The 24,768-nt window shown below is 42.2% G+C and overlaps 1 protein-coding gene across 1 annotated transcript in view; it reads left to right on the forward strand.

Moving 5' to 3' along the window:
• Positions 1 to 24,768, forward strand: part of JARID2 (jumonji, AT rich interactive domain 2) — a 129,169-nt gene that overhangs the window by 89,597 nt on the left and 14,804 nt on the right. The window contains exons 5-12 of the mRNA XM_009884162.1: positions 429 to 658; positions 8,347 to 9,364; positions 13,556 to 14,055; positions 19,224 to 19,316; positions 19,749 to 19,867; positions 20,030 to 20,100; positions 20,942 to 21,056; positions 23,674 to 23,681. Coding sequence (XP_009882464.1) covers positions 429 to 658; positions 8,347 to 9,364; positions 13,556 to 14,055; positions 19,224 to 19,316; positions 19,749 to 19,867; positions 20,030 to 20,100; positions 20,942 to 21,056; positions 23,674 to 23,681 — 2,154 coding nt within the window. The remainder of the gene's footprint in view (positions 1 to 428; positions 659 to 8,346; positions 9,365 to 13,555; positions 14,056 to 19,223; positions 19,317 to 19,748; positions 19,868 to 20,029; positions 20,101 to 20,941; positions 21,057 to 23,673; positions 23,682 to 24,768) is intronic.

The raw sequence follows: 24,768 nt of genomic DNA on the forward strand, positions 1-24,768 counted from the left end.
TTCATGGAACGTTTCCTTTCTTTTATATTAATGTAAAAAAAAATTCCTTTTTCTGTTTAGGTTATGTTTAGAATTCCATCGCTGCAACAGCAAAAAGTTAATTAAAAACTGTCAAAAATCAAACTGATAAGTCTAAAATTAGGTCAATCAAAACAGTAATATATACCTCGTATGTTTTAATTTGGATATTGAAGATAATGTGTGTTAACAAGCAAAGGAAATACTTTAGTGAATCTGTTCATATAAAGAAATATGCAAAATAGTGCTTCTATTTCTGTATTGATTTTACTTTAAATATAAGAAGACACTCACTAAATATCCGACACTGACAGCAGAGAAAGTTGGGTTGTTTTGAATGAACAGTTTGATCTTGTACAGTTTTTTTTTTTTTTTTTCCTCCTTAATAGTCTGTATTTCTCTCTTCTCAGTTTTCAATGGGTCCAGCAAATCATCGAAGGAGAAAGAACCCGCTCAGAAACACAAAAGCAAAGAGGCCACACCAGGGAAGGAGAGGAACAGTGAACATAAGGCTGAGAGCCGAAAAGACCAGGCTGCTGCTAATCATCATCCTACTACAAACACTGGCTCCTCTACGAAAGGGCTCACCGCTAGCAACCACCACACTCTTCATAGATCGGCTCAGGACTTAAGGAAACAGGTAATGAATTGTACTCTACTGTGGACACATGGGAAAATGCAGACTTTTAAGGTGCTAGCTCCATTTTCCACTGCCTGGGATAGAGCAAACATGGTGATCCTTAAAAGCATGCTCTGGAGATTGCAGGGAGTTAATTTTCAGTGAAAGAGAGAGAAAGAGAGAAAGAAGGAAAAAAGAAAAGTGATACGTACATGAGAAGTCACTATGATAACGCATGCTTTACAACCTTGTCTTGATATTATCCAGCGTATACATATGAAAGAGTAAAGTTCACATCGCTATTTATTAAACCTTTCTGACTGGCACTCTTGTTGGCCTCTCTGCTGGCAGTGCCAAGGCTGGCAGCACGTGGAAAAATGAACTCCTTTTGTGTACAGCTGGTCTGCTCGGATTCTCTTAGAGGCTCACTGGTGTTGTAGAGAAGCTGACGTGACGCTCAGGTGTCTTGTATTGCATGTGGGCAACACAAACCTCGGAGTCCGGGAAAAGTGTTTTGTCTGATGCATAAAGAAGGTGCTCTAGGATATTGCCTCCTTCACAGTGGATGTGCCAGGTGGGGAGAAATTCAGACTTTCATATTACCTGGTTGAAAACTGGCAAAAAAAAAATCAGCAAGAGGCTTGTCTCGGCCTGACTTGTATTTGCGTGTGGAAGTTTAGCAGGCCAATCTTTTGGTGCTTGTGACTGGCAATTGGGCAGGATGTGTCTCCATCTATTTTTGATGATTGGATCAAAGGGATCCTAAAATAGCAACTATCAAGTAAGTTTTTTATAAAAGAATTTCAAAAATCCCCAGTCACTGTCTGGGGCTGGGTTAGCAGGGTATCTACGTTAGAGCAATGCAGTACAGAAGGAAAGCTTGCTGTACTTACGCCTTTTTTTTTTTTTTTTTTTTTTTTTTGTGGTTAATTCTCAACAACCCAGCTAAAGACAGTCTTTATTTGCTGGTATCTAAAGGCTTTTCTTCTAAGTAGGCTGGCCTGGATTTCAGTGTAGCTGAAACTGCTGCCTTGTAGGGCTATCAAGGCCTTAAATGGCACCTCTCAGTCATAGGTTTGGAAATTAAAAATGGCAAAAAGAAAAACAGTGGTGCCCTTGCTGAGGAAATCTTCCATGCCCTGTGGTGTTTAGCTTCTCCTGAAATGCTTCCAGTGGATTTGTGTTACCTTCTAAATAAAATTTGAGATCCTCAAAGCTATCTACAGTATATTTCTCTGTATCTCTGTAAAACTTCCATTCTTTCTTCTCCTGTGGCAATTTTTGCTTATCTAGTTAGTCATCAGCTTGAATGCCTACCTTCTTTTGCATCCTTTTAGCTTTCTTTTTTGTGACAACTAGCATCCTGTGGTCCTTGCTGTGACATGCTCTGCCCTGAGCTCTTAATGTTGAACAAGTTTTCCAAAGTGTAAGGATGCACTTCATACTTAATTATTTTAACTAACTGGAACACTTGTGTGAAGTGCGTTAAAGTTGCATCATCAAAGTATGAATAGTTAAAATTCTCGTGACAGTCAGCTGCTATCACTTGTGAAGGTAGCTCTGAGAAGGGAAAAGACAGGTGTAGAAGAACTTTGTCCACGATTGAAGTGGGTTTTGCTTCGTAGAGTATTATGTGTTTTCAATCATGCTATGCAAAATGGAGAGAAATTGTAAAGTGATGCAGTACAACCAACAGTCATGCCACACAGACACCTCACAGAGTATGGCCCTCAAGCTTCAGAAAATAAGGGATCTGTAAATTCAGATTATGATTTTTTTTTTATTTAGGCATTTATATTTTCTTCTGCAGCCCACAGTAACATAAGTACTTTCTCACCAATTTTAATGAAAATGTGTCTGTAACTAATTAAAGGTGGATTATCCATTTTGCCTGACAGAAAGACTTAGCTTTGTGCAAAACCTTAGACTTACCAGTTATGTGGCATTGCTAAATTTCCTGCCCTTGTCCTGAGTCTTTGTTGACATTTTCAGTATTTTCCAAAAGGGCAGTTGTTTGCCCCGGGGTGCTAGCCACATGTTCTTCCATCTTCCAGTATGTTTTTGCTCCTCGTTCACGTGTATTTACATGGTTTATTTATGTGTGTGGTTTTGTTTTCTTCAGTCTTACAGAAAGTAAAGGCAGAACACTAGAAACTACCCAAGATTTTCTTTTTTCCTCTCATTCTTTCTTTCCTTTTCTAGTGTGCGCTTGCACTTGTCACGTGTTCCCTCTCTCTCTTTCTTCCTCCTTTGCTCTCTTCTCCAATCCCCTACTTCAAAGGGGTTGTGGGCAAAAGAAATGTAGTTCAATGGGGCCCTCTCTTGGCCTAATACGGTAATTTAGCTCTGCAAAACCTATATCGACACAGTATTTTTATGAATGAATTTGAGATTAGTTGCATAACTTGAATTTGGTTGGGACCAAAACTGTTGTTGCTATTGCTAACGTTGCTGTTATTACTGTGGTTGTTATCTAACAAGTTGTTTGTTGGCTTTATTTTGTGTGTGTACGTGTGTATGTGTCTGGAGGGTGGATCCTAGGTGCTATGCAGAGGTGTGTATGTAGACCAGTTCAAATCCAACAAACACATTGCTGCAAGACTATGTGCTGGTCCCATTTGCCTTTTAAAAGATAACTTTATTTAAAAAATAACAAAATTTAAAATCTGTTATACCATCTTTTACTGCAAGGCAAGCGTTCAGTAAAGTGGAGAAAAGAGTGGTCTGAAGACTAATATATGTCAGCAAAACTAAGAACATAGCTGAAAAGCAAAGATAAGATTATTTGTATCCCTAGTTTCACCTTTATCTCAAGACTTTGAGTCATGTAAGGCTAATGTCAATCACTTTGTCACTATTTGAATTAAATTGACTTCTTTCTTATGTGCTCAGTGTAAGCACTGCCTCGGGATGGAGCTGTGGCATAGACCCCCATTTGGTGAACCTGCGCACCTGGCAGTGTGGCCAATTTTTTAGGCTGACTCTGTGTGTGTATGTTTGGTTTGGGGGGAGACATTTCAACAGTAGAAAGGTAAGAAAATGCCTACCGCAATTTCTTGTTTCTTTTGGTTCCAATCGTCTGATGGGTCCTCAGAGACAAGTACAGACCAGGAACATGTAGGTGATGACTGACCAGCCAGAATTTCACATTTGTCAATGTGAAATCCTGAATCCACCTGTTGCTTTGATGGTGGGCTATGACCACGTTGTTTGTTCCACTTGTTTCCAGCTGGAAGATGTTTGTTGCAGCCTATTCCCGTTTGAAGCGTGGTCTCTTCTGGTCTATATAGTACTGCTGTATCTTAAACATTATGCTATCATCTCTGAAAGCACTCGAGATACCTGTGGGCATTTGGGGAGGGGAGAGGGAGAAGTACTTGAAAACCATCGTGTTGTGTCTGTTCTAGAAAGATGATGGTTCTGAGGAAGCAGTGTTTGTTTCTTGTGGGATCTCCTTAGTTAGCAACCAGAGAGAAGTAAGAGAATTCCTTATAGTATTCTCAAAGCCAAGTGTTCTCTACTTCAGGACCTGTTTGTCATTGGAATAATGTCACTAGGTTTGAATAGAAACTCAAAATAGTGTGCTTGTAATGTAGGATTGGAGGTTAGATAGCAGAAGCTTATGTACCTGTTCAGTTCAAGATTTGGCCCTGAGAGATCTAAGCTTTTGTTGTGTTGGAGGTATTCTAACAACTCTAAACAGTTGTGATAAGTTGCTGTTTTCTTAATTAATTAAGTTTTCCAGAGGTTTGTATCTTGGCAGTTTTAATTCTGGCCTAAAGCTGATGGTGCTGATAGCATGTTTTCCTTTGAAAAGGAGGAACTGTGAGGATCCTGCCTTTCTCCATGAGCACTTTCTCCATGACCGTGTTTTGTTCTCAGGCCCTATGTCACCACCTCTTGCTGAAGGAGTGCCCCAGATAGCCCTTCAGGCTTCTGGTCACAACTTCTTAAAAAAAAATTCATAGGAAGACTGGAGTGACAAGGTACCTCTATACAGGCTGACTGCTCACTCTGAGGTGTTGACTGCACCTGACAGCACAGTAATATACCTATGGCCTCCTTGAAACTTTCTGGAAAACCTCCCGTGGAGGAGACTCCACAACATCTGTTGACAGCTTCTTCCAGCATTTTCCTTTTCTACTCATTAGAAAGTTTTCCTAGTTGTGCCTCAGATTATCTTTGTAGACAATTAGAGGGTTCCCTTCCCCTCCCCCCCCCCGCCTTTCACAGTGAACATGGAAAGAACATTTACTGTCTTTTTTCAGAGGAGCTCCTTGTGCATCAGAACACCGTTGCAGAGTTGTCCCATAGTCTTCTGTTTCAGACTAAACAAGTGCAGCTCCCGTGGCTTTTCAGTAAAGATTGTATTTTCCAAATCTCTGAGCACTCTGTACTCTTTTAGACTTGCTCCACGGCATAAATTTTTCTCTCAGTGTGGGCCCAGTGCTGGATCCAGCCCTGCATAGGAAAGCCTGTGCACTTGTTCCTTGTTTTTGGCGTTCTTGGTAATAGGTCTCAGAAAGAGATTTGCGTGCTTTCTACCACTGTCATGTTTTGCAGTTCAAAGTGGTCCCCGAATGTTATTCCTCCCCTACATGTATTTGATTTGTCCTTCCTAAAAATAGCACTTTCTCTTATTGTAGAAATGTTCTGAAATAAGTTCTTCAAGATTACCTTTGATTTTGACCTTGTCTCCAGAGCACCTTCCAGGTGCATGTCACTGGCAAATTTTACGATAATCCAAGTTACTGATGGAAGTACTTGGTAGAACCAAGGCCAAGAAGAGTCCCTTCAGAAAGTTACCTGAAGTGCTCTCCCAGGATGGCAGTGAACTATGACAATAACTTCTCTTGAGGATGAGTTTCTTCAGTCCCTCATGGAGTCACTTTAGAGTCATTATATCTAGGACGTGTCTCAGGAGCTTGTTTGATGGAATGTCATGTGGGACAGTGACTGGAGCCCTACTAAAGCGGAGGTGCTTCTTTGCCTGTTCAGCCAGGTTTCTGTCAGACGATGATTAACTTTGATGTGCTGTTTTGGCAAAACTATGGGTAGGTGTGTTTTTGTGGGGTGGTGGTGGGGTGGGTTAATATTTTTTGGTTTTAACACTATCTTATTTATCATTTGTGTGTTTAAAAATTATTTGTTTGGTGATTTGTACCAGACTGATTTTAGGGTTTGAAGTTAGGTAGACTCTGTCTGCCCTACGCTTCTCTCCAGCAGCTATGCTCTAAGTCATCTAGGTACACTTTAGCTTGCTGGGGTTGCCTTCCTAGCTCTTTTGCTGAAATTGGTTATGTTATATATCTGGTAAGTATTCAGTCAGTGGTACTTTTGGTGAAGGCTAATGCAAAAGAAGCACAAACACTTTAGCCAAACTGTTGCATTTGTTTTTCTTCCTTGTGTAGTGGTTGACCTCTGCTGTTCTTTGTATTTTTAAGGTGTCTGTAAATTTCTTCTGTTTCATTTTATGTCCCTTGCTAACTGAAGTTTCTTTAGCTCCTTGGCCTTTCTCATTTTACCACTGCGAGCTTTTGCTGTTCCTATATAGTTGCCCTTAGTCACACACTTGCGTTTCAGTGTTTTACTGTGATTTTTTTCTAATTTTCCAGTCATTAGAGAACTTTGTGAACAAGCGTAATGACCTGTGCTCTGTGCCTCTCCTCTGAGCAGGAATTGCTTTGGTTTGGGTTTTTTGCAGGTTCTTGGGGGTTTTTTGTGTGTGTGTGTGTGGGGGGGGGGCTGTGTTGTGTTTGTTTTTTTTTGTCTGTTGTCCTTTCCATACTGTTGTCACATCTTAGAATTGAAAACTCATTTCATGATCACTGTCACCCAGATTACCTTCCCCTCCCAGTTCTCAATCAATTCTTCTCTATTAGTCTAGATGAAATCTGTAATCGATGTTCCTGGCTGTTTATAAAGCCAGAGATGTTCAGCTCTTGTTCTGCCTGCTGCAGGCAGGAGGCAATGTCTCAGCAGCTCTCTATTTGTGTCTGCTCTGTGGCATGAAACAGCTCTGCAGATGTCAAACCCGGACCTCCATTTCAAATGCAGAGTACTGCCTAAATTTCAAGGGAAATGGGTAAATGCATTTCTGTTAGCAAGTGTTTGCTTTCCAGATGATATCTCGTGCGTCTTTGGAAAGCTCAAGGTAAAAACTCATGTTATCAGTTAACTAGATTTTCCTTAAGTGTTTCTACTTCGGAAGCACAGGAAGGAAAAGAATGTGGATGGGTTTTAAAGGGGCATTACTCCTGCTCCAGCTTCTGGAGCACAGAGGAGAAAATGCACACTATAAATGCATGTATACACATATATGAATGTGTGTATCCAGAATCTCCAGGTTCCAGTTCCTCTTCCACAACTCACTTAATGCAAGACCATAGCATGATCTTTTCAGTCTATTCGATCCCTATTTTATAACATTTTATCCCTACTTTATAAGTGACTACAATTCTTGCCTTTATTCGAGAGAAGCTGCCGTGCTTACTAATTTGGCAAGTATTTTGAAAACCCACAGGGAAGTATTATAACTTTGCAGGAATGGTGGTGTTCACCGGAGCACTGATGCAAGGTGATTGTACTGTATGCTTTCACTTTGAGCATTTTTACCAATATTTTTTTTTTATGTGTTTTTGTGCGTTCACAATAGTTTAAGGAGGTGAGAAAACAATGTTTAAACTTGTTTAAATGCTGAAATTTGTTTGAGGTTCATTTTCTCAGTAGTGGAGCTTAGCTTTGGCAGTGCTGAGCCATCCTAATTCCCTTTGAAGCTGAGGGTTGCTTTCAGTGCTTAACCTGTCTTATAGTTAAAATAAAAATTTTAGTTTCATAGCTGGGTTTAAGTGCCTAAGAGAAAGCAATGGAGTCCAGCAATTCGAGGTTTCAATGACACATTAGTGATGAATATGATGTAATAAAATGTGTGTCAGCAAAACTGCCCAGATATCAAACTTTAAAAAAAATATGTGTTGAACTACTGTATAAATTTTTATTTCAAATTAATGACTTCAGCAACAAGATGCCTCCCAAGATTTAATATGTATGACAGACTGGATCCTTCATGGCTGTCCTGATCTGTCGGGTGCATAATGTGTTCAATATCTCTTTTTTTATATGTATGTATGTACAGACAGGAGATTGGTTTGAATCTCAGTGTGTTTTTTTGCAAAATGTGCCCATTCCAGTTGGAGTAGGTAGTATATGCTGTCTAGTTTGTCTGCTAAGAAGTAGTAAACTGTGTGTGCACTTAAGAGAAGATGGGTGGGAAGAGGGATAGTGTCTGAGGGCCAGAAAAGGAGATAATGAAAGTATTAGTTTGTAAGTCAGACTAGCGGTGTTTTGTGGCACCATAACAGGCTTTCTGGTAGACAAGGAATGGGGCAGTGCAAGCAAGGGGCCTCCCCCTTTTTAATGCTGGAGGCTTCATACCCTCCAAAAGCAAGATTGGCTTTCTGGAGACTTTTTGGTTCATTTTTTTAAAAAAAATATTCTATTTTACTTGTTTATTATAAATGCCCAGTCCCTCCTCTTGCCTGGGTGAAAACAATTATATGAAGATTGTACAAAGGGGCCAGGAGTCAGGACTGCAGAGTATGGTTGTCCAGTGACTGGGACACTGTGGCCGAGTGGTAACATTATTAATTTACTTTTCTGTTTTCTGTTTCCTTCCTTCTGCTCCCCCTGCAACAATCCTGGCATTGCAGGTTTCTAAAGTCAACGGGATCACTCGAATGTCATCTCCGAGTGCAAATGCAGCCAGTGCCAAAAAGATGAGAGAAGTCAGACCTTCACCGTCCAAAACTGTGAAGTACACTGCAACAGTGACAAAGGGAACTGTCACATACACCAAAGCCAAGAAAGAACTGGTCAAGGAAACCAAACTAAATCACCACAAACCCAGTTCACCTGTCAACCACACAATCTCAGGGAAAATAGAAAGTAGCAATGCAAAAACCCGCAAACAGGTGCTATCCCTTGGAGCATCCAAGTCTAACAATACCGCTGTTAATGGTGTAAAAGTCAATGGCAAGTTGAACCAAAAGACATGCACTAAGGAGGTGGGGAGACAGTTAAGGGAGGGTCTGCGCAATTCGAAGAGGAGGCTGGAAGAGATGAATCACATAGACAAAATACAGTCGCCCACCAAGAGAATGAAAGGGGCGGTCAACTTGGCAGAAGCTGCCAGCAAAAAGGCAGCCGTAGAAAAGCCTTTGCTGAATGGACACCTTAAAAAGGAAGTGCCAGAGAAGAGTTTGGAAAGAAATAGGCCGAAAAGAGCCACTGCTGGAAAGAGTACGCCAGGGAAACAAGCACATGGCAAAACTGAAAATGCCTCCTGTGAAAATCGTTCTACCTCTCAAGCGGAGTCCTTGCACAAGCCACAAGACTCAATGGGAAAGCACGAAAAGGGCAGTAGTAAGTCTGGGTGGGGGATGCTGGGGGAGATTCCCATCCTTAGGCCCTCCACCAAGGAATTTCATGACCCACTGATATACATTGAGTCAGTCCGAGCTCAGGTAGAGAAGTATGGGATGTGCAGGGTGATTCCTCCTCCAGACTGGAGACCTGAGTGCAAGCTAAATGATGAAATGCGGTTTGTGACACAGATTCAGCACATACACAAGCTAGGCAGGCGCTGGGGACCCAACGTGCAGCGGCTGGCCTGTATCAAGAAGCACCTCAAATCTCAGGGCATTACCATGGACGAACTCCCACTCATAGGTAAGGGCTGTGGTTTCATTGGCCTTTTGCCGCTGCTTGTTAGCGTCCGTATGCAACTTTATGCTCAGTTTGCCTTTATGCCTAACCAAACCCCTGTTCAATTAATGCTGCAGAGCACTGGATCTCTCTCTTAATCCATCAGTCAGGCACCATGCAGGTAGATTGGCGGAGAGCTTTCCCGGGAGACTTTGTATCGCCACCTTCCTCCTGCCAGCTCTTTATTTCACCCAGGGAAAAAAATGCTATGTGGGGTCTTGGTCTCTAGATTTCAGATCTTCTTTCCCTGCCGTTTATTTTTGTGGGTAGTACAACTACAGATATTGATTGCCTCGCTTTAAGTGTTGCCTCAGAATATTTTTCGGACCTTTCCAAAGATGTTTTCCAAACAGGTTGCAATGCTGCCAGGCTTGAATACAAATATTTTTTTTCCTCCTCCTTTCAAAGCATTTAACCAAGGGGGAAAGAAAATCTCTCGGAACTGACTTCTATTTGGGTACTCAGACACTTAAAATCACAAATTTGCAGTGACCTGCTGACATTTAACAACCATTAAGTGTCAAGAATAGGCAGTAAAATGTGGTTGATTGCAAAATGGAGGTTTCATTATTTCTCCCAGCAGGTGTCTGCCAGGGCTAATGCCTGAGTGAGAATCACTTATTTAACAGAATTCTTGGTTTATGGTCTGCTGTCAAATATGACACGTGACAAAAATGTGACAATAGTTTGTAAAAACATGACAACAGCAGCATACAAATGAACCATTGAATGAGCCACCTCCATCTCTACTGCTTTTGCAGCCATGACATAGTAACAAACTTCTGGGTTTAATTTTTGTTAGCCCTCCCCTTTGTTTTTGAAGTGTTTTGAGTCAGAGCTCACAGGACCTGCATGTTGCAACTTGAGGCTAGAGTTTTGCCTTTGAGGCATTATCCGATCAGAGGCAGCTATCGACACTACTTGGATTAAAGGACACACTTTTCTGTTTAAACTGTTCACAACACCTAACTTTATTTTATACCACCATATGTAAGTGAGTGAAAATGCGTAAAAGCACACGAAGAGATTGCAGAGCTTATGGTGAACCAACGCAGGGCACAACAGAAAAAGGACAGAATTTAAGGAGAAGGAACGAGTGTTAGTGCTCTGTTGCAATAGCCGTGCAAAAACGTTCAAGGAAATCTGAAAATTAAAATCACTCAAGCAGCAATAAGTGAACATTTTGTATGCCTAATGTATGCAATGGTTGTATGCTAATAGAGAAGAATAATGAATTAAATTTACATTGGTAAGAGAGAGAAGAAAATGTGCAAGACAGCTCGATTAACACTCGTGGAACAATGTTAACTTTTTAATGAAATACCTTAACTCGGCACTAAGATGGCATTACTGTTAATTATTTGTATTATTTAAGCACCTAAGAGCCTAATTAATAGGCAGGAATTCTGTTCTGCTGGGTGCCATGTAAGTGGAGGAAACAGTGGTCTCTTATAAAATTTGCATCCTATGTATGCTTTCTGCAGTTAATTTCCTACCTATCTTGTGTTTAAAATTAAAAACAAAATGTAGAAAAGAAGTGTACAAAGTGTACAAAGATAAAAAAATCTGTTGGTTCCAGCAGGAAAAATATAAAATAATCTGTGGTGATAAATGCACTTATTTAAGTTGACGTGCGTACATACCCCTCCTTTCAGGGCCAAATCACATTTCCATTGAAGTAAGTGGGAGTTTTGCCAATGATTTGTGTAAGCCCAGCGTTTGGTATTAAATGCATACCTGAAGATTTAATATTTTTCTTTTGAAATCAGCTTGCTCACTAGGCAATTTAGGAATTTTCCTAACTTAGTGAAATTAAGACAATTATAAAAAAATAGTCAGACATTTTTTCTTCATAACACGTGCTAGGTCTCCTGTTTAAGCCATTTTGCTATAGGTGCTTATAAATGGGGTTAAAACTCTTTTTTCTTTTTTTTTCCTTTTTTTTTTCTTTTTTTCCTTTCCTCAGCCTTTCAAGGAAAGTTGAAGCAACATGTTTAGGTCAATCCTGGAAAACATCAGCCTGAGATATAAATGCTTCCAAAAATTATGACTGTGTGAAATGGAATTATAACTGAGACCATTTTGTAAGCCTTAGCTGTAGCTGGCCCTACGAAGGATCTGCCAGATACGTGAGGCTTCGGTTGAATGATGTGCTACACTAGCTCTAATATTGCAGAGTGATTATAAGGGATCATTCCATGATGCAGGAGAAAATCACATTTCTTAAATAGCTTATAAACAGTGTTGAAACTAGGACCTTAAGCTGGGTGTGCGCTATTTGTCCCACTGGACAGCACATAGAAGGTTAAACCTGGACCACACTTTTTTCGAAGTTAGTAGTGTGTTACTCAACTTTATGTAGGTTGCTGAATCTATTGGGATGGAAAGCCATCTTAAATTATGCCTTCAGCTTATTTATGAACTGTGCATGAAAAACACTATACCAGAAAAGTAACAGCCTGTAATAGAGGCCAGCTTGAAAATCTTTTTATAGGGAAGATTAAAGAGGAAAGAACGAAAACCTTTGAAATTTGTGGGTTTTTTTCCAATGGTGTTTGCCTTTTCTCAGCTTCAAGACTTAACCATTTTGACATCTCCTCCTCCCCCCAAATTACTAAATTGGATAAACCTGCTGCCCCCTGGCCCTGCCTCAACCTCAAAGCCTTCCCCTTGGTTTTGACCACAGCCAAAAACCTTTCCCCTCTTTTCACACCTTTGCCCAGCGCTGTGCAGGCAGAATTTGCAAGCAGCCTCTGGCACTGCTCTGCCTCGATTGCAACAGTTGTCATCCCAAAATGTTGCACGCAGGTTTACGCTGCTGAGCCTCCCTCCGCGCTGGATTGGCGCAAGTGGTGGAAGAGGGGAAAGCAAAGGGAAGAAGGAAAATTGAGATAAGCTCTCAAGTGTATGAGATGCAGCACAGGGTAGTTTGAAGAAAGACTGCTGGCGCTAGCAAGCACGATGATATGACTGGCCTTTAAGATGCTGTGGCTGTGCAGCTGACAGTAAATATTTACCGTAAGGCTACTTCTTGCACTTCTCTGTTGTATAATACATTTCTAAGTGCTCTGAAATGGCTATGGCATAATGATTTTTTTTACTTTTCTCAAAGAAAAAGGGGAAGGAGAGATGATGTGGCAGCAGCAATGTTGACACGAGTTTTGTGTTAATTCTTTTTTTTCCTTCAGCAGTGCCCTGTTGAATTGTAGGTGGTCTTTGGTCCATTTCTTCACTCTTTCTACTGATGATTTATTTCTGTGCTTTGAGTGTATTTATGATGTTTCTTTTATTGTTCCTCATCCATTTGGCTGCTTTTTACACTGCAGTTTGTATAATCCTCCATTTTTATTTTTTGGCTGGAGTGTGAAATGTGCTAGTCGTCTTAAAAAATATACAAAAACATAATGGAGTATAAAATATGCATGGCCTCAAACTAGAAGAATAATGTGTCTGGCATATTTTTATGCAGTTGCAAGCACCAACCCTGAACAAGGCCCCACTTCCCTTGGGTTTTTTTAAAGGATTTTTTTCTACCTGTAGTGAAATTAATGATGTTACTGTGCTCCTTTTAAATACTAGCTGTATCCAAAGTGCAGACATTAGATAATTGATGTTTTACCTTTGGAAAGGATAGGTACTTGTTTTTTTGATTGCCAGTACCCATCTTGACACTTGTTTTGCTTCTTCCTGGTATACACCAGACATGGGACTGGTGGCAGGCGAGGGGAGGGTGGCAGTGCGTGGGCTTTAAAAGAGCTGGGCAATTCTCATCTCCCTGACCGCTGGATAATGACCAGGGGAAAGATGTGTGTCAGGAGGTGCTCTGAGAAGCTGGGGGTGCTCTGAGAAGAGAAGGGAATGAAACTCAAGGAGGAGAGCAAATTTAACCATAGGGAAGGCTATTGCAAATAGCAAAATATGATCTGCTGAATGAATTAATCTAGCAAAGCAGTGGCGCGTGCCTGTCTTTAGCAGGAGGCGTATTAGGTAGGGACAATCCTGCTCTGGTGCGCAGGTGACCAGAGCTGTACGGGTGGTATGTCCCGTATGGGCCCAGCCTGGTAGCGCGCTTGACGCGAGCTGCCCACAGCTTTCCTAACCTGCTCCTGTGTTTCCCTTTCCCCATCTCTGCTGCCCGGCACATGCGGACCCCAGGAGGCTGCGAGCTCGACCTGGCCTGCTTTGTCCAGCTGATCAACGAGATGGGGGGGATGCAGCAAGTGACTGACCTCAAGAAATGGAACAAGCTGGCAGACATGTTGCGCATCCCCAAAACTGCACAGGACAGGCTGGCCAAGCTGCAAGAAGCCTACTGCCAGTACTTGCTCTCCTACGACTCCCTCTCCCCAGAGGAGCACAAGAAACTGGAGAAGGAGGTCTTGCTGGAAAAGGAAATCTTGGAGAAGAGGAAAGGACCTTTGGAGGGACATTTGGAGAATGCCTACAAGTTCCATTCCTTGCCCCGGTTTGAGCCCAAAAACGGACTCATCAACGGCGTGGTTCACAAAAATGGCTTCCGCAACAAGTTAAAAGAAGTCGACGTCCCACTGAAGACGGGCAGGCGGCGGCTCTTCGCTCAGGAAAAGGAGACCACGAAGGAAGACGAGGAGGAGGAGGAGGGAGTTCTTAGCGACTTACACAAGTGTATATACAAGGTAACGAGACAGGCTCTGCCAATTTTGTTTTGTAGAACTGAGGAGGCTGTTGTCTGGGTGGCATCTGGGTGCAAATGCAGCCGCCCGGGGAGAGCCGATGGGCTGCATTGCCCCCAAAGGCAGCAGTGCAGCCAGCAGCTATCACAGCTGGGTGGTCTGGTGGCTTTATCCTGATCTGCCTGGCTTTTGCAGAATGTCTGGAAAAGCTGGAAGGTGTTACTGTCATAACGAGATTGCACTGGGCTCTGCCCCCCTTTGTCTCCTTGTGAGAGGTTCTCTGAATAGCTCTGTCCACTTATCCTTGCGGACACAGTTTTTGTTTTCATTTTCTAGTGACATTTAAATTAATTTTCTGCTTTCTCATTCCTTCTTGCAAGTTTCTTATTGAGCGCAGTAGTACTCCACATCAAAACTAACATCACTAGAAATACTACTACATTTAGAAAGGGCAAATTGAAATGCAAACAATATTTTCATCCGCGATGCCAGATTTTGCTTAGCACGAGCAGTCACATGGACACTTAGTTCTCCACATATCAAGTACATCCATTTACGAAGGAATGCTGACTCTTTCACTGTATTTTATTTGGCAGTCTCCTACTCTGGAGCAGGACTTGGCAGTGCAACTCACAGTGCAATTTTGAGTTGCGTTGAATTGTGTAGCCGTGCTCTGAGAGAAATAGAGCATTGAGTGTCTGTGCCCAGTAAAGGAATACGCTGTTTTTCCCCTTCCAATCTCACTTCCATCACCAGGAAATGAAGCCAGATAGCCCAAAGTGGCTTATTGTTAAGCTATTTAGGGACTGCATGAGCTCATGGCGAGCTTTAAAAGCTTGCTTCAGGTTTCTTTTGCAGCCTGTTATGAATTGTCAGCCCCAAAATTCTTTTATTCGGGGCCTCCGACCTCAATCCCACCTTTGAAAAGCAGTCTCTTTGCCATGCTGCTGTTGGAGAGAAGCTTATCTAATGACAGCAGCATTTGTGAATAGTGAAGTGGCATTTCTGTGCTTAATGATGTTAAATGAAAAATTTGATACAACTTACTCTGACTGGTATATGAGCAACCTCAAACTTGGTGGGGGAATGCCTCCATCTTCTTTTCCAGTGCAAGTCCCACGTTAAAGTTGGGAAGATATAAAGCAACTCAAAAAGCAAGATTAGGATTTGTGATAAGTATCCTAATCAGACTTAGAAAATGAAGAAAGGCAAGCAAGCAAAGTGCAGCTAGTATAACCAGCCCATATCTGTTGAGCCCCAGACCTTTACCCCCAAAAGGCTGAGAGCTCCCAAATTGCTGCTGCTGCTGCCCAGAAAGCACTGGCAGTACTGACAGCATCAGACCCCGTATCACCGAGCCAGCAGGCCAGCGCTCTCCCCACCCACCAAAGAAGCTGCGGCACGCGGAGCTGCTCAGGCAATGCCTCGTGTTGTCTGCCGTAGTGCCGTCAGCTTCCCGGACACTGGGGCTTGCCTGTTTGAATCCCATCCAGTGCTCGTCTGTGATGAAGATACTGCGGACTGGTCAGGAGATGGACCGGGGATCAAACAGGGGGAAGCAAATCTGCGGTGGGTTTCTGGAGAGATCCCTGCTGTGGAATACCCTGTGGGATGCTTGGTCAGTCTGAGTGCAGAGGCATGCAGCTTCATTTCCACAGCGCTTGGCGGGGAAAGCCCTGTAGAAGGACTGATGCATGAGAGCAAGTTATGTCACTTAGAGCAAGCCTCAAGACATAGAAATAAGAAATTATGCAACAATCTTGGTGCACCAGCGTAACCAACAAGACTTGTAAAATGACTATAGTTCATCACTAGGCTTTTTAATAAGACTGAGGTGAGGTGGTGCTGGCTTATAGATTTAAGCAGAGGGTAATTGATGGCATTTTATGAAACAAGCCTTTTAATACTGCATTCTCTCTTTTTCTTCAATGATGGTATCCTTCTGTGTGCGTGTGTCTGTGGAGGGAGGAGTGTTCTTTACCTATTAACGTGTTTCTGAGAAAATCTGAAATTTGTTTAACAGAACACATCATGTTACAGTTTCCACAGATGATGGGATTGCAATGGTTCTTTTCTAAAGCGCATTGCTAATTATAATTAAAAATAAAAAAATGCATACAAAACAAAAAAACACAAACCCACCTCTTCGATAAATGTCCAGGTGAATAGATTGAGGGCTGGAGGAGAACATAGTAATCATATGGCTGTAGTCCAGTTTAGGCCATAAATTCTATGCTGCATACCACGAAGAGGCCGTGTATTCGGGATTTCTCACAGTAATTTCTGCAGTCAGCACGTGCTTGAGCTGAAACATGTTTTTAGAAAGAGACATCCAGTCTCATCCAGGAGCAGTTACCACCATATCGCATGTCAAGCGTAGAGTAAATTACCTTTGTGTTTGGCTGACTTTCTTCCAGGGCTCCCAAATTATACTCTGCTGCTCCTTTCCAGGCTGTAAGGCCTGCTGTGCTTTTAAGTGGGTGCTGCAGGCTGCTGTGCTTGCTTTCTTTACTCTAAAATGTATGGCTTTTCTACCTGACTAATAAAATGTTGTCGTTTGTAAGTATGTGAAGGAGACTGCTGTCATCAAAGAAGGATCTGCTTGCAAGATTTTCACTCTTCTCTTCTTTCCTCGGTTTTAGCTCTGAAAATATTTTAAAAATCTGTGCTGGAACTGCCTGAAAACAGCATTTGTTTCCATACAGAACAAACTGAAGGCTTATTAGCAGACCCATTAGAGGGACACGCAGAAGAAATCACCAACGCAAGTTTTGCCAGCCTTCACATGAAACTGTCACAGAAATCCCATGCTGAGCTCTCTTCAGCCGGGCACTTGGCATTTTTGGATTCTGCTTAACAGGAGTCCCTCCTTCCTTCCTGTGACTATTGTGAAATCTCTGTTGTCTGCTCATTTTTTTGGTTGCTTTAACATCTTTAACATATGTAGTGTTGCAGTGTCTTTTTCCATGCCTTCCCTGCAGGCTTGGTCGTGGTGGTGATGATGCTCTGGGTTGGCTCTCATAGCCACCACAGAGGCCATGGAGAATTAGGAGAGGAAATAGGAAATTCTGTCCCTTAAACCTTCCTCTGTTGTATTGTCGCAGAAACAGAAACTCTGCGTAGTAGCTTGAAGCTTCCAGTTGTTGAACTATTGAAACATTTGTGAGGGCATTGAAAGGGTATTCTCAGCAATTCATTTTGTGTTCAGGTTAAAATGCTCTATCACAGCATTTTAAATTATTTTCTGAGTTGGCATTAGAAAATTTTGAGATCCCTCAGATTAAAAAAAACCAACAACCCAAACCAATAAAAACCAGACAACAAAAACCCCTCAACTGTTTACTTTGTGTTACAACTTTTAGGAGACTGAAAAAATGCCAAGTTCTTGATAGAAGAAGAAATGAGTATATGCAGTTTTTAAGGGCTAAACTCTTCAGGTTTTCTGCTTTCTTTTTTTCTTGTTGGCCACATATCTGAAAAATGGACAGGCGTGGTTAATCTTGGAAGATGAGTCCTTATTCTTGTTTTTCTGTGTCAGATGAGAGGAAGAGGCGAGTAACTGAAACAAGGAAGCTGCTGCAGAACTTGTGTTGGTTTGTGAGTGGTGAAGTCTATGCTCAAGTGTGAAGGCTGTTGGTGCAGGCCCTGCATTTTACGAGAGGTTTTGTTGTAAAAGGCTGCCTCAATAAATGATTCATGAGGGCATTAAAAGATGAAGGAAATTGCTTATTGTATCACAGAGCATCCAACTCTGAAGTTTATGGGAATCAGAGGGCCCCAGGCCCTGGGCATTTCACAAACTTTTTTGTTACAGCTAATTATGCTGCGTTCAATTAAAAAAGTGACAATTTACAACCATAGGAGCATGTCAAAGTGATAGACTTGGCCTCTGGGGGAAAAGCTGCTTATATGGTTGTTTCTAGTTTACTCTTGGGCATAGTTCTTAAATAAATTAAACACAAGAAAAGACGGAGGTGGTTTGGCAGATCTGTTTTGTAGTTGGAAAACTAGAAAGGTAATAATAGTCCAAGTAATAAAATGTTCCTTTATGTGGAGTTTTTAAGTCGGTGGTTCCTCAGATGGGCAACTAGTGGACACAATGGGAGTGAGAGGACGGACCATTAGATCTGGCGAGGGGGCAAAGATATTTTCAACTTCATGTTTGCAGAGCAATGCTAGTCTCTTCCTGCAGTGACGGCTGCAAACCAGTATGGTCACAGCAGCTAGTGTGTCACCTGCCAGCTCTTGTGGCTCACAGCTTCCCAGGATGTTTCTTCTGCCCTGGAGCGGAGAAGGTGATAGGAGTGTCCCTCTTTGGGCATACACTAGTATGTCTGGGCTGAAAGGAGCAAGCAGGTTCTCATGCTTCTGCTTTCAGAGGATGCTCGCCAGAGCGGCTGGTGTTATAGTTATGTGTGAAGGCAGATATCCAGAAACTTAGGTGTAGCTCAAGCAGAAAACCAAGTCAGATCCTCTTCTCGTACAGCTCCTGCATAAGTGCCAAGAAAGAGCGCACTCATTTGGCAATTTTGCTGTGTTTTGCGTTTCTCAGCCTTGTAATAACAGGTCCCGGTTCCTTGCATTTGAACTGCTTTTACAGAATTGAGCATAACTAGTTTTTGTAAGCAGGTGATTACTGTAATCTTGGTAAACTCTACTTTTTGTGACCCCCTTCCATCACATACAATACTAGTTTGATGCTGAACGTTTCTGTGAATTTCCTAAGTCTTTTTCACCTGTTTCTCTGTATTTAAAGAGCGTAGCCACACGGTCCTTTGATCACATATTGGATTTGATTGTAAAATGTAGGCAGGGTTGCCTACTGGGTCCTTTGCAGCCTGTCACAGAAAGCTGGGCCATGTCTGTCTTCTCCATTTATCAAACCCAGAGTGTCGTGCTGGACAAAGCAGTGTATGCGGCCTTCTGGGAACATTCAGTTGGCCTTCTAGATGGTTGGTTTGGGGAGTCAATGTGATTAAATGTCTGTATATTTTGAGGTATTTTGCCCTCAGATAAGAAATGAGCTTTAGACCCACGCGTGTTCTGAAGACATTGTGCTCTTTCCCCCTATGGTGAGCTGGGATTGAGCATATAAGGAAAAGAATGAGGCCAGGGGGAATGGAGGCACAGTTTTTTATTTTCACTTTTAATTTTATTTTCTTTTTCCACAGGGTAGGTCTGTTTCTTTAACAACGTTCTACCGAACAGCGAGGAACATCATGAACATGTGCTTCACGAAGGAGCCTACAGTAGCTGAAGTAGAGGTGAGGCCAACACAAGGGGTGGTAAAAGTTTTTATTTCAGGGGATTGAGCGTGGGGATTCAGTATAGTTGACATTCAGGCATTGCCATAAGCAGTTTAAGGCTGTCTAGTGTGGGAGAAAAATAAATGGTTAGATAGACATGGTACCGATTCTTCCTTTTAAAAATTTTTTGACAGTTTTAATAAAGGTATTGATGAACTGAGGGAGAGAAAGAAGTCTTAATCTGTCGTGTGCTGAAGCACAGGAGCCAAGAGGATCTAAATTCTGTCTTTCCAATTCATTGCGATTTTTAAGTACTTATCTTCTTAACTGTGTTTTATGTTGAATTACATTGAGGTCATGAAAGCCCTGTAAATTTCTGAGGTTTATATTTTAATGACGGAAATGTTGTTCAGTGAATTAAAAATGCACTACTGCTTTCTCTTGCCACAGCAAGAATATTGGCGGATAGTGGAACAGAAAGATTGCCACGTAGCAGTGCATTGTGGAAAAGTAGATACCAACACTCATGGGAGCGGCTTTCCCGTGGGAAAATCTGAACCATTTTCAAGGTAAGATCACCAAATCCACCTGCATTATCGACTCGTGCCAGCTGCCCCGTTGTGCTGAGTGGAGGTGGGGACGCCAGGCTGGCAGGGCAGCTTGGCGCTGGGGATGTTGGCACCGGGAACATGCGCTGACATGTGACTGCCTCTCTGTCACCCCTCAAACAGGCATGGGTGGAACCTCACAGTCCTTCCTAATAATACAGGATCCATCCTGCGACATCTTGGTGCTGTGCCTGGTAAGCAAGTCTCTTTTTTATGTTTCCAGCAGGTGTAGGTGTCCTCTGTATGTGGTGGTGTAGTCACCAAACTCTTCTCCCTCTTTCTGGCCCCTCTGTTCACCAGCTGACCGGGTAGACATGCAGTTGTATGTAGCAGGAGGCATTTAAAGGAATGAAGGCAGGTGTGCCGATAAAGAATTAATGAATAGTTGAGACCTTACACCTGGGAGGAACCAGTTGTACTTGCAGTATCCCTTTCTGTTGTTGCCAGTACATCGGCGTTCTTGCTTTGTGTCAGGCTGATAAAGGACAGAGCCGTGCAACTTCCTTCCTTGCAAACCTAGTCTGTAGCGCTGGGGTACAGGCAAGGTAGCCGCCCACCAGTTTTCTAAATGAATTGTCACGAGTGCTCCAGCTGCATATGTGCAATTGCAATTTACTGGTAGAAACATTAGCTGAAAGCATAATTCAGTCTCCTGTGAGTCTGAACAAGCCAGCCGGGAAACAGGATACCTGTTTACAAGTACATGTACACTTGACAACATGAAGCAAGCTCCTCTGATTAATGGCATTGAGCTTGAATTATGGGTGTTCGTAAATTCTATAAAGAATCAAGATCTTTTACAGCTATTAGAAAACAAGTACGTTCGAGGGCACTGTATGAGGGCACTGTAATGTGCCTTAGTGGAAAATGCTAAATTCGTTAAATTCTCTGTGAATTATTTACTCTGGTAGGAAGACTTAAAACTAAGGGTCAGCTCGCAGGTATAACAACGTTTCAACTGAAATGCCCTCTGAAACTGTTTTTTAATTAGAAACTGCAGTTACTCAAAACTCATTTTCAATCTCTCTGTTTTAGGAGTGACAATTCCTTGGCTAAATATTGGCATGGTCTTTTCTACCTCATGCTGGTCTCGAGACCAAAATCACCTTCCATACATTGACTACTTACACACTGGTGCTGATTGCATTTGGTAGGTATTCCTGTTTTGTTTTCTTCACATTCTCCGTGGTGGCTGACTGTAGGCTGGCGTTAACAGCAGCTTGTGTAGTACCTTTTGCATGAATGAATCTCACGTAGAAGGTCCAGTGTGTGTGTGATTACAGTTTGAATGGGAAAATGTAGCATGAACTTAAGGGATGAAACACCCTGTCCTGGAAAAAGAGTTTCACTTTATCTTCCATGCTCTTTTCTGAGATATTTAGCAATAAATTGTTGCTGCTTGACATAGGGTTTAATCTATGGAAAGTTTTCATGACATGGAAGCCAAATGACAGCTAGTCAAGGTAGGCTTTCCTTAGGCTGACAGAGACACACTTGTCAATCTAGCTCCATGTTGTCACTTGTAAAATGATTGAATCTATGCTTTGACTAAATAGGCACTGCTTTCTTATTTTACACTAAATATCTTGTACTCTATATCTACCAGGTCCCTAGTATTTTCTCTCGTATGAATTTTTTCATTTTCATATGTTAATAATTTTTAATATGATTATACACATCATTCTAGTGTCTCAATGAGGGCATGGCCAGTTAGCTGCTAGCTACGTTTCATGTTTTGTAGATACTTCGTGCAAATAGACTTAACACTCAGCTTATCGATGGTTTTGAACATAGTGAATCCTTCCTGAATTCAGTGCATACATACTACTATGGATGATGATCAGTTAGGTTGCAATGGAAGTACAACAGCTGATGGAGGGATTAGAGGAAGCAGGTGCTGCTGGCATGTCACGTGCCTTTCTGCCAGGTTCCTATGATATTGGTGTCACCTCCCAAGAGGATCATCAGTGAGAACAATGAATGATAAGCAATGTAACTGTGTTTCTTGATCAGAGAAAACGCAATAAATGGAGAAGAAAAGTTGTTTAAATGGTGCCCCCCTGCAAAGGTGAGAAGCCGGTTCCCTTCTAGCAGTTCCCCTTTTGAACCCTGAGCTACAGAAGCCTTTGGCTCCTTGTCTCATGTGACGGTAGAAGACCTGCAGGATGCCCTTTACATCCGCCAGTTCCTGTGGTGGCAGTGTCAACTGCATTTCATTCACCTGCAAAGTGTGCACTTCAGCCCTTACCTTTAAGGCCCGTATTTCTCAGCTGGCGCTGATGTCAGCAGTGCTGACCCAGCTGTCACTGGGAAAGCACATGGCCCAGAAAAAAGGATTTGAAACCTTGGAGAAAATTATTAAAGCAGGAGCTCCTCTCTCTAAATATTTTAAGTTGGAGAAGTGTTTGTGATCATACCAAGGGGTAAAGATAAACACTGGATTATGCTGCAGACTTGGGAGTTTCTGTCACTTTCTGTCATGGGCTCTTCCCCCTCTTCTGTGAATCAGGAATCTGTTATCTTTTATAATAATATACTATCAGAACAAATTGCTAAGCAAGCTATGTTGTCCTCAACCTTAGGTGAGTCTGTTTCTCTCTGACATTCATCTAATCTTATTAAATGACAGTAAATTCCAAACAGAAGATGTTCAGGAATCCCATAATTAAGTTCCGAGGCCACTCTTTGTACTGTGCATGTCAAAACATATGCCTTTTGGGATTGAAAAGACCTGAATGCAGCCAGACAGCGTTTTGGGGAAGGCTACTCTTTCTGTTTTTCGAAGCCAAGAAAAACAAAACCAAAGAAGCCATTTGCTTTTTCTTGATGGGCTTACTTACATGAGTGCATAGCTTCAGGTGTACTTGTGATGATTGACTTGATGAAACATGGATAGTAAGCAGGAATAGCTCATAAGAAGGAAGAAGTGAAACTCCTTTGTCTATAAAAGGTATTCTTCAGCAAGGCTGCCAGGCTGAAGTGTCAGGCTAATACGCATTATTAACTCATTACAACTTTTCATATTGCAATAAAGTACCCAACTTTATTGAGGAAAAGATTAATTTAATAACTCTAGGTCTGGTGTAGTATCTGGAGTAGCCCTGACAGCATTGCTTCAGTGATAACAAAGAAGATGACTGGGCGCCAAACCTCTTCTCTGTCTTGCCAAGTCCACCCAGCACCCAGAATTCTTCTCTTCCAGCACCACAGATCCCTGTGCTGCTAAAATCAGTGGTACGTTATTTACCTGTAGATTGCGTAGGTCACTGTGTAATCTCTCAGATTTGCCTCCTGCATAGGAAACATGGGAGAAGTCAATTTTCATGTAGGACAGAAGTCAGTGACCTAACCTTTTTATTCAGGAAGGTTCCTTAGTGCCCGTTAAAAGAAGAAAATCAGAAGTCAATGCTGGCTGCTCACTTCCCATTTTAGAGGTACATGAAGAATTATGAGTGAGTGAAATTGCAGCATACGCCTCAGTCCTGCCAGTAGTCAGATGGTCCCATGCACTTCTGTGATGCCCTTCCTCTTCACATATCCTTCCTGTGCTTTTTCCTGGGCCAATCTTCTGAGGGACTGCACGCTTGACACTCTCAGCTGTTCCAGCTAAATTTTCTGATTCTAAAAGAAAAGAGTGGGCTCTACCATGTTCTGGATTTGAATGAAAAATATTTTCATCACCGTTTAAAATCTGTTATTATAGGGTAACTAGAGTAATACTTTACACATATGCAGCTGTTCTGCAGCTGTCGCTGTTAGCAGTGCAGGTACTGCAAAGTATTTGATACACAGCGTGCATTTAAAATTGCTGTTGGGACTTGATGCTTAGCAAGATGAGGTTCTTCCGCTTCACCCCTCTATAACCCTAGGATTTCTTAGCAAGGTCCTAATCATTGTCAATATGTATGTAAGGAGTCAGTCTATGTACACCTGGGCAGCCAGCTCATTAGAGTCCTTATTGTGGGTACAATTAGCAGTACAAGTAGATATTGTCATCTTTTCTGGTTCTCGGCTTGAAGATCAACAAAGACAAACCAAAGTCATCACCAGTACAGGGAACAGTAACGAGATGTTCAAATCATAGGAAGTACAGCCTCCTACAGACTAATCAAGCAGGATAACTCTGTATGATGCATACAGAGTTAATATTAGTGCATATTATAAGCAAATATTCTCACAAGGTCTGTAAGGCCAGCAGAACGCTCAATGAAACTGGTGGAGAGATGGGATGGATGTCAAGAAAACTGCACCTTTTCACCAGAATCTTTCCAGATTATTTCTCTTCTCTTGTTGCCAAGTTTGGAAAAAATCTGTGTGTGTGTGTGTCTGGCATGGGCGTGGGTGGGATCCAGATTGAGGTCCCATTGCTTAAAGTGAACTGAGATAAGTCATTATAAATCTGGAGATGCTTTTTATTTGCCTGAACATAACAAATCCAAATAAAGTAATGTCATAGATAAAGCCCAGCATGGCAGCAACTGAAGACAGGTTTGGGAATCCCAGGGTTTGCAGTGTTTCCCACTGAGCTGTGCTGCTCAGTTCGCAGGTGTCAGGTACCAACTACCAGATCGTGGGAACAGGTGTCTCCTGGGTGGACATAAACCATTACCCTTCTGGCAGGGTGCAAACAAGAGCGGAGGCTAATTGTCACCATATCGCCTCCCGGCATCCAGCAAAATAGCAGTTCTCCGGATGGATGAAGCAAAGACCTGAGCCTCCTATGAGTCTTGTCACTTCTGTATAGGGAGCACTGCTGGCAGTGAGCACGCAGAGGACAGCAGCTTCTAAAGGACAGGACGATGTGCAACTCAGCATATACCCAGCAGAGTTTTAAATCTTTCTTGCTGCCTTGGCTGCTCTTA

This window comes from Charadrius vociferus, unplaced genomic scaffold (genome assembly GCF_000708025.1).
Source record: "Charadrius vociferus isolate BGI_N301 unplaced genomic scaffold, ASM70802v2 scaffold444, whole genome shotgun sequence".
Taxonomy (NCBI): Eukaryota; Metazoa; Chordata; class Aves; order Charadriiformes; family Charadriidae; genus Charadrius; species Charadrius vociferus.